Source organism: Myotis nattereri (genome assembly GCF_964212035.1).
Source record: "Myotis nattereri genome assembly, chromosome: 9".
NCBI lineage: Eukaryota > Metazoa > Chordata > Mammalia > Chiroptera > Vespertilionidae > Myotis > Myotis nattereri.
The window spans coordinates 42,005,672-42,024,824 of record NC_138084.1 but is presented as its reverse complement, the minus strand read 5'-3'; the positions used below and the strand labels follow the sequence as shown (position 1 = coordinate 42,024,824).

General features: G+C 49.0%; 1 protein-coding gene across 1 annotated transcript; it reads left to right on the top strand.

Moving 5' to 3' along the window:
• The first annotated feature begins 5,827 nt into the window (after positions 1 to 5,827).
• Positions 5,828 to 19,152, top strand: PGAP2 (post-GPI attachment to proteins 2). Its single transcript, XM_081098669.1, is given in 8 exon segments — positions 5,828 to 6,385; positions 9,098 to 9,272; positions 12,553 to 12,564; positions 12,567 to 12,737; positions 16,830 to 17,082; positions 17,227 to 17,321; positions 17,931 to 18,039; positions 18,219 to 19,152. Coding segments are annotated over 8 exon segments (975 nt in total). The 5' UTR covers positions 5,828 to 6,356; the 3' UTR covers positions 18,350 to 19,152.
• The last annotated feature ends 1 nt before the right edge of the window (position 19,153 follows it).

The window sequence follows — 19,153 nt, the reverse complement described above, 5'->3', positions numbered from 1 at the left end:
GGGAGCAGCGCGCGGCCGCCTCGAAACCGTCACCGCCGCCACCAGCTCCGACACAGACGGCCGCTTCGGGGGCAGCGCGCAGAGGGCCCGACTGCGTCACACGCCGCCCGCCGTCAGAGGTTCGCTCCGGGCGCTCGGTCCTCGCTGCCTGCGCATTGGCAGCCGCCGACGCCACTCGAGGCCCACCCTATGACTCATTGGGCAACGAGGCTTTTGAAACTGAACGTGAGGGCGGTCTTCGGGAGAAGGGGCGAGGAGGAAGAGGAGGGACTTAGGGGATGAGGGGGAGGAAAGGGAAGGGATGGTGGGAGGGACTTGGAGTCCCGCCTCTCGCCGCCGCGGTTGGCTGGAAGGGAGCCGTGATGTCACACAGGGCCCCTCGAAGTGGGCTGGTGAGTGGCTACATTGAACGGGGTGTGGGAGAAGAATGGTGACGTCATACAGAGGCTCCGCCCACTTCCTGAGAGCGGAGAGACCCGGCTGCTGAAGCTCGGGCCAATCAGAGGGAAGGCTACTGGATGGCATGGTAACTCTTCTACCCTCACCTTACCCCAGTCCGTGGGCGGTGAAGGGAAGGCTTCCCCTTGGCACCTCCCCTCGCTTCCTGGCCCAACCACGTGCGGAGCTAGAGGACCCCCCGGGGAGGTCTGACTGTCCGTGTAGCTTGCCTGCAGCTGCTGGGAGGCCTCAAAACCTGGCCTCCTTGTCTCCTGACCCCGGCCAGCCCCAGCACAACCTTTCTTTGCCTCTCTGAATCCCTAGAATAGACATGAGCTCAGAGATGCCCTAGGGACTGGCTCAGAATAGGACTTCTTTTCCATTTGTCCTTTAAGAACCCCCAGTTATTCCTAAAGGCCTGGTTCAAATGTTCCCGCCTTCTCTGAGATACATTTGCAAAGTTGGATTAATGTTTCGGCAGGCCTCTGTCACATTGTATCCTATTACATCCCTGTCTTATGTGCCTGGGCTTTTGGAGGGCAGAGCTGCATTTTCTTCATCTTGGTGTTAAAAAACAAAATTCAGCCGAAACCGGTTTGGCTCGGTGGATAGAGCGTCGGCCTGCGGACTGGGGGGTCCCGGTTTCGATTCCGGTCGGGGGCATGTGCCTGGGTTGCGGGCATGTCCCCAGTGGGAGATGTGCGGGAGGCGGCTGGTCGATGTTTCTCGTCGATGTTTCTAGCTCTCTATCTCTCTCCCTTCCTCTCTGTGAAGAATCAATAAAAGATATTTAAAAAACAAACAAAAACAAAAACAAAATTCAACTGAGTAAATCTGAAAATCTAAGTGACTTTATAAAGCGATTCATGAATTGGGCAGCATCCCTCTAGCAACTGGAAGGGCACTCTGAGGGGTTGTACAAAATGGAAGGATTTTATAGGAAGAAGGGCGAGTAAAGGAAGCTATTAGCAAAAGACATCTTTTCTTTGGGGGAGGAGAAGAGGAAGGTTTTTTTATTATGTAACTGTTTCTTTCTATGGAGGATGGAGAGGGCCTATGTGACAGATTTCCTTACTAGTACTTGACCAGAAAGTTTCATACTGGTTGATTAAGATTATGTTTCCGGGAGAGGTTGAAAGTACAAGTAGATCAGGTATTAAATCTAGGTTTGGTATGGGCTTTAGGCTGAGTGATGCCATTTTGGGCCTATGCTTTTTTCTCTTTAAAATTGGTATTCCTTCCCCCAGGCCTAGCTTGGAGCAGAAGCCTGACATTACAAAGGGAGGGTTGTACATGTTCTACAAACTAGCCCCAAACAAAATAGGGGTTGCTCAGAAAGCCTCTTAGGATTACCACTCCACCACCATCTCTTCCTGGGGCATCAATGCAAAATTGATTTGAAATGGGCTGTGCCCAAAAGTAAAACAATGGGATTTGCAAAGGACTGGACTGGGCACATGTTTGGCTCTTAGAAGCACTAAGTAAATGTTTATTTCCTTCCTCTTTTCCTATATCTTGATAGTGAAGGGTGATGCTTATAAATAGCATATAATTAGGTTTTTAACTGGAGCATTTAGTTCTTTGCAGTTAATTTATTGGTAGATTCAGTAATTTTATCTAATATGTTATACTTCCTACTTATCCTTCCTGTTCTGTTTCTGTCTCTCCCTCTCCTTTACTAGTATTCTTTTATTTTTTTTGTAGTAATAATTGCCATTTGCCGAAACCGGTTTGGCTCAGTGGATAGAGCGTCGGCCTGCGGACTGAAGGGTCCCAGGTTCGATTCCGGTCAAGGGCATGTACCTGGGTTGCGGGCACATCCCCAGTGGGAGATGTGCAGGAGGCAGCTGATCGATGTTTCTCTCTCATCGATGTTTTTAACTTTCTATCTCTCTCCCTTCCTCTCTGTGAAAAATCAATAAAATATATATATATATATTAAAAATAATAATAATAATAATTGCCATTTATTGAGGACCAGCTCTTTGCCAGATCTTTTTAAAAATTGAGATATAATTCACATGAGAAATTATATAATTCATATATGATTCAAATTTACACATTTAAAGTGTACTACAATCCATAGGTTTTTGGTATATTCATAAGGTTGTGCAACCATCACCACTATCTAATTTCAGAACATTCTCATAACCCCAACTAGAAACCCATGCTCTGGCCGGGTAGCTCAGTTGGTTAGAGCATTGTCCAAATATGCTAGAGTTTTCGGTTCTGTCCCTGATCAGGGCGTATACAAAAATCAATCAATGAATGCATAAATAAGTGGGACAACAAATCAATATTTCTCTCCCCCTTCCTCTCTAAAAACCAGATCAATTCGCAGTCATTCTCTCTTTCTTTTTAATTCTCACCAGAGGATATTTTTCCATTGATTTTTAGAGAGAGAAGGAAAGACACAGAGAAATATTGATGTGAGAGAAACACATCCATTGGTTGCCTTTTGCACACTCCCCAAGCAGGGCCTGGGCTGAGGAGGAGCCTGAACCAAAGTACATGTCCTTGACCGGAATCCAACCTTGGACCCTTGGGTCTGCAGGCCAACTGCTCTTATCCACTGAGCAAGAGCTAGGGCAGCAGTCATTCTCCATCTCTCCCTCCCCCGGCCCCTGGCAACTACTAATCTACTTTGTTTCAATGAATTTGCCTGTTCTGGACATTTCATATAAATGGAGTCATATAATATGGCCTTTGTGTCTGACTTCTTTTACTAGCAAAATGTGTTTAAGGTTAATTTGTGTTGTAGCATGGATCAGTGTTTCATTTCTTTTCAGGATCAAATAATATTCCATTTTATAGATATATTTTGTTTATACATTCATGAGTTGAATGACTTTTGAGTTGTTTCCATTTTGTAGCTACTAAGAATGATACTGCTATGAACATTCACGTACAAGTCATTTATGGACATATGTTTTCAATTCTTTTGTATTTATACTTTTATACCTTGGAGTAAATTGTAGGGTCATATGGTAACTATGTTTAACATTTTGAGGAACTGTCAAACTGTTTACAAAGTGACTATACCATTTTACCTTCCCACCAGCATTATATGAGGGTTCCACTTTTTCCACATCATTTCCAACACTTGTTATTTTCCTTTTTTAAAAAAATTATAGCCCTAGCCAGTTTGGCTCAGTGGATAGAGCGTTGGCCTGTGGACTGAAGGGTCCTGCGTTCGATTCTGGTCAAGGGCACATGCCTGGGTTGTGGGGCTCAATCCCCGATGGGGGGCATGCAGGAGGCAGCCAATCAATGATTCTCTCTCATCATTGTTGTTTCTATCTCTCTCTTCCTCTCCATTTCTGAAATCAATAAAAATATTTTTTAAAAAATTATAACTATCCTTGGGGGTGTGAAGTATCATCTCATGGTCTTTTTCATGTACATTTCCCTAATAACTAATGATGATGACTATCATTTTATGTGTTTGTTGGCCATTAAAATCTCCTTTCCTGCATTCTTCCGGATTATTTTGTTTTTCCTCCTGTGCCAATTTAGAAATAAAATTATCTTTTTCTATTATTTTATCGGTCTCCTAGAAATTACCACATGAATTTCTAAATTACCAAAGTGTCATGCTAATCACTACCTTTACAGGAAGAGTAGAGTTTGCTGAGATGGAGGAAAAGAAGCATTCCAAGCCAGATGAACAGGGAGAATAAAGATGTGGGACCAGGAAAGAGCTCAAGACAGGGAACAAGGGCCAGAAGCAGGCATCTGTAGGTTGGAGCTAAACAAAGAGGATGACCCGAAGCCCAAAGGTAGAAAACCTAAATCCAGTTTTTGAAACTAAATTGAAGTGGTCTTTTAGTAAAGTTTTATTAATTGTTCACTTGCCCTGGGACCTTAAAGGAGAAGGTGGGAAGAATTCAAAGTCAAGAAAAGTAGTTTTGAGAAAAAGACATCTTTCCTCCAGGAGTGGGGCCGAGATATCTCTGGGTTCCCCACCATTGGCCAACCCAGGGCTTGCCACAGAGCAGGCCTAGGCTGAGTGAATGAACAAGAGTGAATGCATGAAATAAGCTCTGACAAGTTAATAAAAATTGGGGGCTCTGTTTCCCCACTTGCAAAGTGGTGACTTTTTTTCTTGCAGTACTGGACCGATGCACCAAGATGGATGGAGCAAGCTCCTATTCCATCTTCCTGTTCCAAAAATCCATGTAATATATTGTCCTTGAGTAGGGGACATGTCAGATAGTAAACTGATAAGAACAGATACTATACTTGATCTTAGCCAAAAGGCTGAGAAGTGATGCGAAGTGATCTTGCTACCTTGTAGGATATAGTGATTAAAGGATCTCATGTGCCAGTCTAAAATCCTGGTTCAGACATTTACTAGCTGTGTGAGTAGGTAATTTTACCTTCTGTTTTCCATGGATAAAATGAGTATATTAATAGTATACTCTATCTCATAGAGTTTTTAATGAGGATTAAATATGATAACATAAAAAACAGAAAAGTGCCTGGGACACAGGGTACTCAAAGTGTGCTAATTATTACTGTGGGGATTAAATGGGGGGGGGAGGGGGGGCCTGGCCGATTGCTCAGTTGGTTAGAGTGTCATCCAGATACATCAATGTTGTGGGTTAAAACCAGTCAGGGCATACACATACAAGAAGAAGCAATCAATGAATGTATAAATAAGTGGAACAACAAAACTCGATGTATCTCTCTCTCTAAAATCAATTTTTAAAAATGAGTGGGGGAAAATGTGATGGTGGTGTGTAGCTTAGAGGTTCTCTAACCCCTGTCCGTGTTCTGACAAAACAGGCATTGCACTTGCAGGAAGGATTACTGGTCCCTTCATCATTTTCCCTACTGGGGTAGGATGATATTTGCAAAGGGAGCCAAGAGTCTCCCTCAAGTTTCTTTATGGGTCAGTCTGCGTGGGGAGGGAACGATTGGGGCCGGCCGGTATCTGGTGATCAGCCCTTTCATCGTGGGGAGAAACCAGGGCTGGGGCTGGAGATCCTCTGGGCTCTGTCTGACAGGGCAGGGCGCCCTCTCCTGATCAAAGGTGGGAATAGCTCTGGCCCAGAGTTTCTGGGGAGAGCCTCACTGGATTTCATTACTTGTCAGTGCCCTTCTCTTTGCTGAAATTCCCCAAATCGGCTCTGGGTAACAAAGTTTGGGGCCAAGGATGGGACAAAACTGGTTTAATGTTTTAGAGGGGTGAGGCTGGATAATTCGGCTGAGAAGGAGAGACTGGGGTCAAGAAATGAGAGAATTCGGGGCTTTGCTGAATTAATCTTCTGTTCTTTCAACAGGTGATGGAACGCAGCGGAGAGGTAAGGTAATGAGGCGGCTTATCCAACGGGTCAAACTCGTTGTACAGGGCTTTTCCGGTTGTCCCCACGCATCCGGAATTAGTGGAACAGATGAGGGCTAGAGAGGCTTGGCTTGAGGGGACACCGGATTAAGGGGAAGAGCCCAGGGCCTGGGTCTGCAGAAGCGGGGAGGAGCCAGCAGAGGATCTGGGCGCAGTTTCCTTCCCAAGTTCCGCCCCAAGCGCGCAGTCCCCGCCCCCGCCGTCCCACTCCCCTCCCCGCCGCTTCCCCCTCTCCCCGCCACTCCTCCCCTCTACCCTCCACCCCCCGCCCCCGCCTCCCGGCCGGGCCTGGGCTACCCTACGGGTCCCCAGACCCTCCGCTCCTGGCCTGCGCTAGCGCGGTCCGCTCGCAACCGCAGCCTTGGTGAGTATGGGGATGGGTGTGCTGGACCGCTGGGCAGCCCCAGTTGGGGGAGCTGGGCCACGTGGTCCAGCCTCCGCAGGGCCCGTCCCTAACTCGGAGTCCTGGTCCCTACCTAGGAACTGCTGCTGTCCTACCTTGCTGAACTGACCCCTTTCCCCCATCTGGGGCTGGGTGTGCAGAGACTGAGCTCTCCCTTCTTAACACCACATGGACTCCTGCTCCGCATTCCTCCATAGGTGCCTGGAAATGCTTGTGTTGCGATCTAGCCGGTTGCGCAGTGGTTAGAGCATGGGCCCGCGGACTGAAAGGTCTGGGTTAGATTCCGGTGGGCTGGTCAAGGGCAAGGGCACTACCCCAGTTGCAGGTTCTATCCCTGGCCCCCATGCAGGAGGCAACGTCTCATTGATTTTTTTTTCTTTCTTTTTAAGAATCAATGGAAAAAATATCCTCAGGTGAGGATTCACAAAAAAAAAAAAAAAAAAAAAAAAATACACAAGACAAGCCAGTGTTGGATAGGGGGAGGACTTGGAATCCAATATGTTAGTTTCAAATCTCAGCTGGCATTTATTAGCATGTGCCCTTGAGCAAATGTTTTTAGCCTCCCTGAGCCTTTCCTCTTCTGTAAAATGGAAATAAATATCGGCCATAGTGCCTACCTCATAGAATTATAGTGAGAATTAAAAGAAACTATATGTAGTGCCTAGGTTCAGAAGACATCTAGTAACTGTGGATTAGGACTGGAAGCTGAGATCTTTAGAGACCCTTGAGATGAGGTAGGGGTACTCCTACGAAAGCTGTTTTCAACTAAGTAATACCTACAAGGAAGTTAGAGCTAACTGGGACTGAACAGCTGACCTTCAGATAGTGAGCTTCCTGTTCTGGAGGAGTTGCATGTCCAAGTTGGAATGGTCTTATCTAAAACACATGATCCCCATGTTGAACAACTGTGGAAATAGGCCCAGAATGGTTAGGTGACGTGCCCAAGGTCACACAGCTAAGAAGGAGGCCATGCATATCTTGAAGATGTGGAACAGCCTATTCTTACAACTTTCTTATCACCCCCTGCTTTGAGCAGTAACTTTCATAACTTTTCATTCCTTGAGAATCTGGTGTTCAGTTTGGGGACCCCATGGTTCCTGAGGGATCTGTAGCAACTGGCTTCAGGAAGGGATTTTAGGAGGGACTGCTGCTATAAGCACAGAATCTGAATTTGGTCTGCGAGGGGAAGGTGTTCCCTCTCCAGAGCCTTGAGAGACTCATCCATTTGGATGATCCAAGGAATTTGTTTGATTGGAGAGCCACTTCCTACTCCCCTGAGAGACCGTGGGCCCCTAAAGGAAGAAAGGAGTTTGAGCCGAACCGGTTTGGCTCAGTGGATAGAGCATCAGCCTGCGGACCGAAGGGTCCCAGGTTTGATTCCAGTCAAGGCCATGTACCTTGGTTGCGGGCACATCCCCAGTAGGGGGCGTGCAGGAGGCAGCTGATCGATGTTCCTCTCTCATCGATGTTTCTAACTCTCTATCCCTCTCCCTTCTTCTCTGTAAAAAATCAATAAAATATATTTTTAAGAAGAAAGAAAGAAAGAAAGAAAGAAAGAAAGAAAGAAAGAAAGAAAGGAAGAAAAAGGAGTTTGAGCAATTGGGATAGGCTGCCTGACAGGTCCTACCAGAGAGATGGGCGGAGAAGATAGATGACAATGTGGAGGCATATTTTCCTGGCTGGTTCCGGAAGGCCAGGAGGCCAGCCTATGGCAGTCAGGTTCTTCCGGAGGGTGGAACTAGAAGGGAGAGTCCTGTGGGTGGAGCCCAGAAGAGTTGGGACTTCATCTGGTGAGGCCCTTGAGTCCAGAAGAGTAAGTTATCTATGTATCTGGAACCAGCCCTAGTTTGGCAACAAGAAGCCTAAGTGGCGAGGATGGCTTTCCCTCCGGCTCAGCATATTGCTTTGAGGAAGGGCCTTCTCTCTGTGTCTTGGTTTCTCTGTCTTTACAATGGGAACAGGGATGACTGACTCATCTATATAGGGTTTGGTTTTTACCTTTCTGCCCAGATTTCTGACCCAAGAGGTAGGGGGTCAATGAAGACCAGAGTTGCAGTTTGTGACCCTGAACAGGTTCCTGCTCCTTCTCTTGGCCTCAACTTCTCCTTCTCTACACAGGGGGTTCTGGGCTAGGATTGCTACTGTATATTTGGCTATTATAGCTCCTGACCTTAGTTAATCTCATCTGAGCGGGGAGTCACGTTCCTCAGGAGCCCTTACCTACTATCCAGAGGGGTGGACAGGCCCCTGGGCACTGGCAAGCCTCCAGAAGCTGACTAGGCAGCTTTCTTCAGTAAACAGCAAGCCCATGTCAGCACCAGGCCTGATTCTGCAAAGCCTTTCACTCTCAGAGCATGTGAGGCAGCAGGCGGGGACAAGTAGGGAGCCGAGGTTCTGTTGGTTTCCATGGAGTCCTTGCTGCTGTGGATTGTGGTGCAGGCACACAGGGCACACAGAGCCTGGGAAGGGACTAAGGGTGCAGTGGGACCCTGGGCCAGTAGATAAAGCAGTGAGAGTTGATGGGAGGCCCTGAAGCATGAAAGCTCAAGGACTTGGGGTGGGGGGGGGGGGGGCGGGGGGGGAGAGGGACCTTTCTGCCTGCTAGAAGGCTTATAGGATTGGTTCCTGAAATAAGAGAGACTAGTTAAACCAGTTTCTGTAGTCCTAGGCATAGGGAAGAGGAGGTCTTCCAATCTATTCACATTTCATTGCAGCACAGGTCTGCTTCACTGTCTGTCCTCTGAAATTGAGGGTAAATGTTCTCATGGGTTTCCAAGTCAGTCTTCCTCATCTAGGAGAGGAGCTGTCCAAGCTTGGGGGCTAGATGGCTTCCTTCTGGGAGGACTGAGCACAAGAGCTGACTTCACCTTGCTGCCTTGGGCCCTGACAGCACACCCCTCCATCCCCAGGTCTGACAAGATGTACCAGGTTCCACTGTCACTGGACCGGGATGGGACCCTGTTCCGGCTCCGCCTCACCATGGTGGCCCTGGGCACAGTCTGCTGTCCACTTATCGCCTTCCTCTTCTGCATCCTCTGGTCCCTGCTCTTCCACTTCAAGGAGACTACGGCTACACACTGTGGGGTAGGGATTGGGGGCACTGATACCTCATATTGGATTTATTTTGGATCCTAGTTCTTTGTGACAGGATAAGCAGTGGGGTCCATCAAACATACTGGACTGCTGGGGGGATGCCTGCAAATTGAGGTCACAAGGATTAGTCTCCCTCTACCTTCATGGAGGTTGCTGGGGGCTGAAGTTGGGCAGCTGCAGCAGAACCAAATCCTTCATAGAGGGGCAGATTCAGGAGACGCAGAGTTCCTGGGGGGTGGAGAGAGAACAGGACTAGGCTAGAGGGCGTTTGGAGCCTCTTAGTGTGGCACTGTGGGCTTGTGCCAGTTTCTCTGGGAATGTGATTATGTATGTGTGTGTGTGATTGTAAGGGACATGACTATAATGGCTTTGAGTTGGGTATGTGTGTGAGAGAGACTATTTGTGCCTGTCTGGATGGGGATCTGATTATGAGTCTGTGTTCCGGGGTAGGTCCCATGCCCTCTGAGGTTTCATAGATGGCCATGTACCCTCTGGACAGCAATATGGGATGGTGGGCCAGGAAGAAAAATGTGAGAATTCTTTCTCTATAGGAAATGGGAATAAAGGGGGTGAGACCTGTGTTTACTTTTGTTATACTCCTCGTTTATCCACTAACTCTGTATATTACCTGAGACAACAAAACTGAGCCTCCGTTTCCCCATGCCTACTAGTATAGAGCTCCGGGTACAGGAAGAATAAGAAGGTGATTTATGAAATGGAAAGGGTGAGGAGCAGAAGGAAGAGGAGGAGAAGGAAATTGTCAGGGTGGAAGACAAAACAGGGGAGGAATTTACCTGTGTGCTCTAAGTAGAAAAGAGGCAGGGCCTGGACATGGACTTTTGCATTAGCCTCAGCAAGAGCTCTAAAGACTTCCAGTCCTATAAAGAGCATGTGCTCCAGAAAAAGGGCTGGACTAGCAGTGGAGTCTGGCTGGGGGTAGAGGTGGGGCACTTCTTTTGTTCATAGGACTTGAGGTTTTCCCTCTTGATTTGTCAATGGGTAATCATGGGCCTTGAGCAATGGGTAGCCAGTCTGATAAAACCCAGGCTGGGAGCTATCAGAAAGAACAGAACTAGGAGAAAGAGGGTGACCAGGTTATCTAAGGGGGACCTAGTTCCAAGACCTAATTCTCACCTTAGAAAAGATCCAAGACTACTTCTCATCTTAGATAATACACCAAATGTTTCTATTACCCTGGCCAACTCCTCTTCATTCCGCAACATCCTGCTGAGGTGTATCCTCCTCCAAAAAGCCTTCTTCAGCTTCCTTGGGGCAAACTTAACCACTCCCTCCTCTGGGTACCCACAGTACCCTGTATTCTCTTTCACATAGTTCTATCACCTTATATTTGTGTACCTTCCCCACCAGAATGCAAGCTCCTTGAAGATGAGCTACTCTTTCCTCCTGGTTTCCAGCCAGCCCTGCAGAGATGGGAGTCCGTGAGCCTACTCTTAGGTAGCATAACTCTAGTTCCTTCAGGCACTGTTGGCCACTGTTCTCTCCATGCTAGGCCCTAATCTGGGCATAGGACTTCCTATGGACTGGGCAGTACAGGCAAAAACAGGACTGTTCCTTTCCTATTATAGACTGTTAGGCCTCTCTTAATGCAGCCTGAGCTGCCAATAGCTGTTTCTGCATCTGTCCAGGCTGGATACTGATAGCTCATATTCAGGCCTGTCTAGATCTCTTTTGGATCATGAATCTATTGTCCTAAGATTAGCTCTCCAGTGATGCCCAACAACAAACTCATTCCTATTCCAACAAAAAATGGTGAAATCCTATTCTGTTTTCTACTTTTCCCTTTCCAGAAACCTACCTGTATTGTTAGACAAACTCCCCACCCCCATCCCTGGCAAGGAAGCTGTTGTGAGCTGACCTTAGCCACTATCTCTTCTTACCTTTTCAGAGTGTTCCAAAATTGATGATGTGGCCTTATTGGTCCTAGGAAGGTTGTCTGCCTGAGCAGGCGTGGAGATCTGGGAACTCTGTGGGCGGGAAGGCCGGCCCTGAGGAGCTGGGGGTGGGACCCTCTAGTCTTGAAACAGTCTCAGTCTGGCTAAAGCACTCAACCCAAGCTCCGGACCCTTCAGCACCCAGTGTGAGTGTTGCTCAGTGCACCCCTCTCTTCCCCAGCCCTTCCCCTGTCCCAATTCCTGATGGTGAGCTAGACTAATGGGCTGGGGTTTCCTAATGGAGGGAGGTATGAGTCCCAAGGGGAGATTTGGTCTTGGGCATTTTAATACAAAATCATCTTTGTCCACCACCCCCACCCCGTCTCTCCCCCCCCCCCCGCCCCCCGTCTCCCTCCCCCCTCCCCCGGGCCCCCGAAGGGAGCCTAGCTTGAGAGGTCATGGTGGTTGGGACAGTAGGGGGTAGAAAGGGAGTTCTTTGCCTAGAGGGAGAAGGGAGCAGAAGCAGCCCAGTTCCCTGGGTCTAGGTCTGTCCATCTGGGTGTGGTCCAACACAGCAGGCTTAAGCCAAGTAGAGAAGGTTTCCATGATCCTCAGATTCCTGTAAACCTTGAAGTGGGTGACATGGTCTTCTTAGAGAGAAAGGAGATAGAAGTCTGGGCCTCAGAGGGACCCTGGTATCTTGGAATCAGGGTATACTGCTGGCCTGAGGCTTGGATCATCCTGATCCTGTGGGTGGGATGGCTGGTAGCCTATGGCCCCATTGAAGTAGGTCTGGGGTACGCCCACTGTTCCTAGTTGAACATGGGTAAAGAGCTGGAATGTGGTCAGACAGGGTCAGTGGGAGGGCTTGGGCCAGTCTGAGCTAGGGTCCTTTTTCTAGGATCCTTGACCAGAAGAAAGCCTTGATTGGAGCCTTAAGCTGCCAGGTGGCAAGAGGCCTTAGTCCTAATAATTAATCCTGGCATAGTGTTGGGCCTCAGTCTCCCATTCTGTGGAATGGGAATAATACCCTTCCACCTCTGACTCTTCTGAGTGGGTATGAAGATAGTGAGAATGAGGTGGGCCATCAGAGCTTTCCTGTCTAGGCCACTAGGAGCCTCTACTTTCCAGACTCTTCAAGAGTGACTGTATAGGATCAGTGTGCCAAGGGGATTCCTAAGAGCTGACCCTATCTATCTCTGCTGCTCTTACCTCATCTCCCTCTGCACTTCCTTTTCTTCTGCACTATTTTTCTTTTTTCCTTATGTTGTTCTACTCTTTTGACTCTTTCTATACCCCGAGTAGCTCTGGAAAAGGCCTTACTTTCCCATACCTAGGTATCCCACCAGGCCCTGTGTTGTATCCCTTGCCCTGCCTAGGCACCAGTTTCTACAGGATGTTCTCTGCGGCCTCCCAGCCCTTGGACCCTGATGGGACCATCTTCCGGCTTCGCTTCACAGCCTTGCTCTGGTGGCTCATCACTTTCCCTGTGTTCGGTTTCTTCTTCTGCATCATCTGGTCCCTGATGTTCCACTTTGAGTACACGGTGGCCACTGACTGTGGGGTGAGTGCCATGCTCCCCAGCACTGGGTCAGAGCCAGGTCGGGAGATAGAGATAAGGGCAAAATCAAAGAGTAGGCAAGAAGGTGGAGGGTTAGAGAGAGGGGGAAGAGATAAAAGGATGGTGGGGGGCAAGTCAGAGTTGGGGAGGTTGGGGGGAGGGACTCAGAAAGTAGAGTCACAGTCCTCCAAGAGTAGAAGAGGATTATAGGGAGTGCAAGGGAGCAAAGGGGAGAGGGTGAAGGGAAGGGAGTGGGAATAGGTAAGAAAGATCATGAGAGGGAGAAGGAGAGTGAAGAAAGACCAGACTGGAAGGGAATCTAGGACTGAAGAAGTAAGATGAGGCCAGGAGCGAGGAGAAGTAACAGCTATAGCTCAGACTGGGGGCCTGACCTGAGAGGACCCCAGGCCCTGCTATGGGATATTCTAGCTTGGATTCTGTCTCTGGCCTCCTTGTGTCCACTCAGAGCTCTGCCAGCTAGAAACCCAGATGGACTTCCTGCCTCCAGGAGCAGTCCACCAGGCCTTTGTTGAGGACCCAGGAGTAGAGGTTCTGTGTCAGGGGCATTGAATTGAACATGGACTTGCCTTTAGCATTTCATTCATACAGGAGATAGTCCTAGACCCAGAGTGTCACTGCACGGTGAGCTAGGACTCCTTTTGTGATAAAAGGGAAGACAGGGATAGCAGGGCCCAGAGGAAGCACATAACCTAGCTTGGTCATTGGGGAAGACTTCCTTCCTTGAGGGAGCATTGTTGCTGTGGGGTGAAGAAGAATCTTTGTGAATGTCAGACTGACAACTTTTGGGGTGGGGGTGGGGTTGATAACTTGATTTTATCCAGAAGGCAATGGGAAGCTTTGGAAAGATTTTAAACAGGAAAGGGGAAGGGGAAAAAGAAAGAAAAGAAAAGAGAAGAAAACAAAACAAAACAAAAAATAGGAACGGGACATGATCACTTTTGTGGTTTAGAAGACCAATCTGGCCCTAACCAGTTTGGCTCAGTGGAAAGAGCATCGGCCTGCCAACTGAAGGGTCACAGGTTCGATTCCAGTCAAGGGCATGTACCTTGGTTGCGGGCACATCCCCAGTAGGGGGCGTGTAGGAGGCAGCTGATCAGTGTTTCTCTCTCATCGATGTTTCTAACTCTCTATTCCCTCTCCCTTCTTCTCTGTAAAAAATCAATAAAATATATTTTTAAAAAGAAGAAGAAGAAGAAGAAGAAGAAGAAGAAGACCAATCTGCCCCTGAAAGGATAGCAGGGGACAAGAGTTGGGAGAGCAGTGAGGAGGATAGTACAATAGCTCATGATAGTGGGGAGACAAGAGCTAAGATGGGGACTGTAAGGATAAGCAGTAGGGATGGAGTTTAGAGAATAAAAAGTAGAAATGACAGGAGTGGGAGTTCTTTTTTTTAATATACTTTATTAATTTTTTACAGAGAGGAAGGGAGAGGGGTAGAGAGTTAGAAACATCGATGAGAGAGAAACATCAATCAGCTGCCTCCTGCACACCTCCCACTGGGGATGTGCCCGCAACCAAGGTACATGCCCTTGACCGGAATTGAACCTGGGACCCTTCAGTCCGCAGGCCAGCACTTCATCCACTGAGCCAAACCGGTTAGGGCAGGCGTGGAAGTTTTTGACCAGTTGGCAAGTGGCAGGGTGCAGTAAGGTAAATAGGAAAGTGATCCGTAATTTCAGGGAACTTTTATCTGAGGCCAAAAATATGAATCTCTAATGATAAAAACTGAGATGCTAAGACAGGGAGTATTTTGGGCCCCCTCCCTTTATATCATGTGAATTTCTGCCTGGTTCCCTGCCACAGATCAACTAAGCCACGTCCTCCAGACCAAAGGGTTTCTATTCTTGGGGAAAGGGCTTATGTTCCCATCTCTCAGTATCCTTAGCTCTGGGCTCATGGTGAGGTTGGAGGTGAACTGTGTACCTGGTTTCTGATAGCTCCTGATGTTGCTTGTTGCTGGCATAGTTGGTGAGTGGGAAAATTGTGTGCTTGGTGTATGCGAGTATCTGTACTTGATATTGTGTGTGTGTGTGAGAGAGAGAGAGAGAGAGAGAGGGGAGAGGGGAGGGGGAGAGGGGGGGAGGGGGGGAGGGGGAGAGGGGAAGAGGGGCAATCCCTGCTCTTAGAACTCTGCCCTCATCCCTGGGTAGAGTTTGTGAGAACAGGATGGGCAGCCACAGGGCCCTAATTCTCTCTTCCTCCTGAGGCGTCTCCCGAGCTCTGCCATCTCTACTCTTTACCTGTTTCCCAGCATTGGTCGGGGATGTGAGCCCTTAAATGGGCTCTTCCGTCCAAGCTTTAGAGGCTGGTCCTGTTCCTCTTAAATAGCTGAGATTGTGGCAGGAGTTTTCAGAATGAATATTCTAGGAAGTAAAGGCAACACTCCCACTAACCCTACTCAGAGAGGCAGAAAAGTCCAATAAGAAGGCTTGGAGGTCTCAGAAGTGTCTGGTGAAGGACTCCCATCTCTCCCTCATACGCAGGCCACCTCATGATTAATAGTCACATAGTAGCTCACCACCTCTTTGCAGGCTTTTCAGGGAAGTTTGTCGTCTGAAAGCCATTCCTTGTACTAGATACTGCAGATGCTTTGCATACATTATGTTTAATATTCACAATCACCCTGTAAGATAGGTAGCAGTATCCCTATTTTGTCAAAGAGGAAATTGAAGCTCAGAGAGGTGAAGTGGCTTGCTCAAGGTTACCCAACTAATAAAGGCAGAGCTGTGCTGCAGACCCAGGTTTGTATGTCTCTAAAGCCTCCATGCTGCCCCTTCACTGAATACGCAGAGTGAATATCTGAGCCTGGTCTCAAGCTATGGTATCTCCAGCCCTGGCCTTGAGAGCAGCACCCTCTCTCTGAGAGCTTTGCCCTTAGTTTCCTCTGACAGTGCTGATGGGAATCCGTCTTCTTTTCTGTGAAGGCTACGAAGCCTCTGGTTGGTGCTTCTCTAGACCCATCCCTGCCCTGTGAGCTGCCTCCATCATGCCTACCTGACTAGCTGCTTTGGAGACCCAGTCAGTGTTTCCATTGGGAAAAAGGAAGGGATCTTGCAGAACTCCATCTCTGAAGACTGGTCCCACCATAACTGCAGCAGGGTCATTCCCTCTCTAGGCTCTGGCACTGCTCTGGCCCTTATTGAAAGTCTAAAAAAAAGTCCATGAAAAGTGGGCAACAGACTGGTAGGTTCCAGAGTCCTGGAATCTTTTAGAAATGCAGATTTTTAGATTCCAGACCTTCTGCACTCTCACACAGTCCCCAGTGAGTTATATCCATATTAAAGTTTGAGAAGCAGCTCCAGGCCCTCAAGTCCAAGAGAGCCTCCTCCTGGCTTTCTTGTCCCCATAGAAGCTACTGTTACTCATCTCCCACCCTCTCACCCTCCCATACAAGCAACACAGCAATCCTTGCAGCTGTGTATTATCTCCTCCTCCTTCCTCAAGTTGAAAAACTTATGCTCCAATTCCTTACGAAATGAGGAAACCCATTTTTGAGAAAGATGGATGGGAGAGACGTACAAGATCAAGGTGACTACCACAGGTTAGGGGCATCACACTCTTACACATGATCAGGGTGAGGGTTCCCTTCTGGGCAGCTCCCCCAGTATCTCACAGTACCTCTACCACTTAGGCACACCTGCCCAGAAAACAGTCAGAGGAACAGTTCAGTTGGGCAGTGAATCCAGCACTGTCCCAAGGAAGCTCAGATGGTCTCTGACTCATCCCTGTCGTGGGACTGAATCTGGGGTCCTGGGTTCATGGAACCTTTCACAGGGCCTTCCGCTACTGACTCAGAGAGTCTCTGAGCCTGTCTGCAGCTTTTCCTAGTCATGTTTAGGTTCCATGTGTAGGGAGATGGAGGTCACATATGCCCCTGGCTGGGGAGTGAGAACCAAGCACTTTGGGGAGCTGGGACCTGAAAAGGGAGGTCTCCAAGGAGAGCTCTGTGGGTACCTAAAGGAGGCCTTTCTGGAGCACAGCCTTCTGAGGGCCAGGTTGATGAGATGGAGAGAAGCATCTCCAGGTGGGTGGGTGTGGCAAGGGCCAGTGCCCACATGGGTCACAACTCTCTAGGTGCCCAATTACCTGCCTTCGGTGAGCTCTGCCATTGGTGGGGAGGTGCCCCAGCGCTACGTGTGGCGCTTCTGCATCGGCCTGCACTCGGCACCCCGCTTCATGGTGGCCTTCGCCTACTGGAACCACTACCTCAGCTGCACCTCCCCGTGTCCTAGCTACCAACTGCTTTGCCAGCTCAACTTCGGCCTCAACATCATCGAGAACCTCGCGCTGCTAGTGCTCACCTATGTCTCCTCTTCCGAGGACTTCAGTGGGTGACCTGAGGAGGGAAGGAGAGTGGGGAAGGAAGGGTTCTGGGAGGGGATGCCCCTGCCCCTCCCTTACTCCGACTTTCAGATGTAGAGTTCGGATGCTCCCTGCAATGAGTGCTCCCAACCCTCCTCTCTCCCTCCAGCTATCCACGAAAACGCTTTCATTGTGTTCATCGCAGCATCCCTCAGTCACATGCTCCTCACCTGTATTATCTGGCGGCTGACCAAGAAGCACACAGTAAGTCAGGAGGTATGGTCTACCCCTAAGGTAGACCTGGGGCTCCAGGTGCACAGAGGACAATCAAGGAGACCTGTCCTCTGGATGCGGTTAATGGTGAGGTGGGAACTGGAGTTCTAATTGAAATCTTGGCTGAGGCTGGGTCTTGAGGATAAGGGGAGGGTAACTGGTTAGAATTGGGTAGTATGGGAGACTGGAGGAGAGACGAGATGGAGGCTCCAAATGGAGTAGAATGAGGGGCATGGGTTAGGAAGACGTGTCAGGGTCTGTGTTCTGTAATACAGTTGTACCACCCCACCACCACCACCACCATCACACATACACCTTTTTTCTTCCCAGTATCTGGAGGTGTTGGGTTGGTTGGTTGACTCCAAGTAACTTTCATATTCCATTTTCCCAAAGTGGGAGGGGCAGGGACACCACTGCTCCTTGGCCCCATTATACCCCAAATGCAGGGATGTCAACATGCCCATCATTCCTGCTGCCCCTGCCTGTGCCCCCTTCCATGACCAAGGTTGGGGAGACTGGTCCTTAGAGTTGGGGTTAACAGGAGAGGCCACCGACACATATCCAACAAGCTGCAGAGTGATCAGACAGCCTATCCTCTAGGATCAGAAGTCCTACAACTGGAAACAGCGGCTCTTCATCATCAACTTCTTCTCCTTCTTCACGGCACTGGCTGTCTACTTTCGGCACAACATGTATTGTGAGGCTGGAGGTGAGGCCAGGCTAGGATCCATAGATGGTCACAGGACAATTGTGGTCCCTGTATTGTACAGTATTGTGGTGTGCTCCCTGTGTAGTGATGTAGTGGTGGTGATTTATCAAGAGGCCCCAGGTCAGGGGGAAGGTGGGAACAGGAAGCTCACCATGCCCTTCCTTGTGTCCTCAAAACAGTGTACACCATCTTTGCCATCCTGGAATACACTGTTGTCTTAACCAACATGGCATTCCACATGACAGCCTGGTGGGACTTCGGGAACAAGGAGCTTCTCATTACCTCCCTGCCTGAGGAAAAGCGGTTCTAAACCCTTCTCTCCTGCAGAGGAGGCCCACTGCCCAGAAACTAGAAGCGAGATAACCACTCTGGCCTTCCCTACTCCTATGTCCTCTCTGGGCCCTACTGAAGTGGGGGAGGGAAGAAGAAAGGAGGAAGGGCACAGGAATGGCTTTACCCAGCTCTACGGCATCTCCTTTTCCCCACCCCATGTGAAGGTATAGGAACCTTCAAGCAGCATCACCCTTACCTGAGAAGCCCCAAGAAGCTGAGGTGGCAGGAGAGCTCCATCTGGTGCTAAAAAAAAAAAAGTCCTGAGGTTCATAATCACCATCCGGTTCTTGGCCTTAAGATAGCCACCTCTCATTGAGGTCAGGGACCACTAAGCAGTGGCTGCCACCTGAAAACCACAGCCGTTGTCTTCCTGTGGTCATTCACTTGGCTCATGTCTCTAATAATCTGTTCTGCACACCCTGCTAAGGCTGCCCAGATGGTCTAGTCCTGACTTCATCTCTGATGATGGGGGGTGGGCAGGCTGCGTGATTTCCAAGGGCTCTGCCAGCCTGTGCTTCTGATATCACCTTGTGGAGGTGGTGATCTGTACCCGAAGGCTGAATGCTCCAGAAAAAGCACTGGCACAGCATATGTTTCTCTTCCCTTCTGAAATCTCTGGCTTACAGACTCATCCTCCTTGGCAAGAGTGTGGGGTGGAAGGGCCAGAGGCAGATTCCAACCCCCACTGGTGCCCCTTCCCCAGCCTCCCTACTATCCCAGGCTCTGAGCTCTTTTGATTGTGCATTTTATTTCAAAGGAAAATAAATTTTTTTTTTTGCCA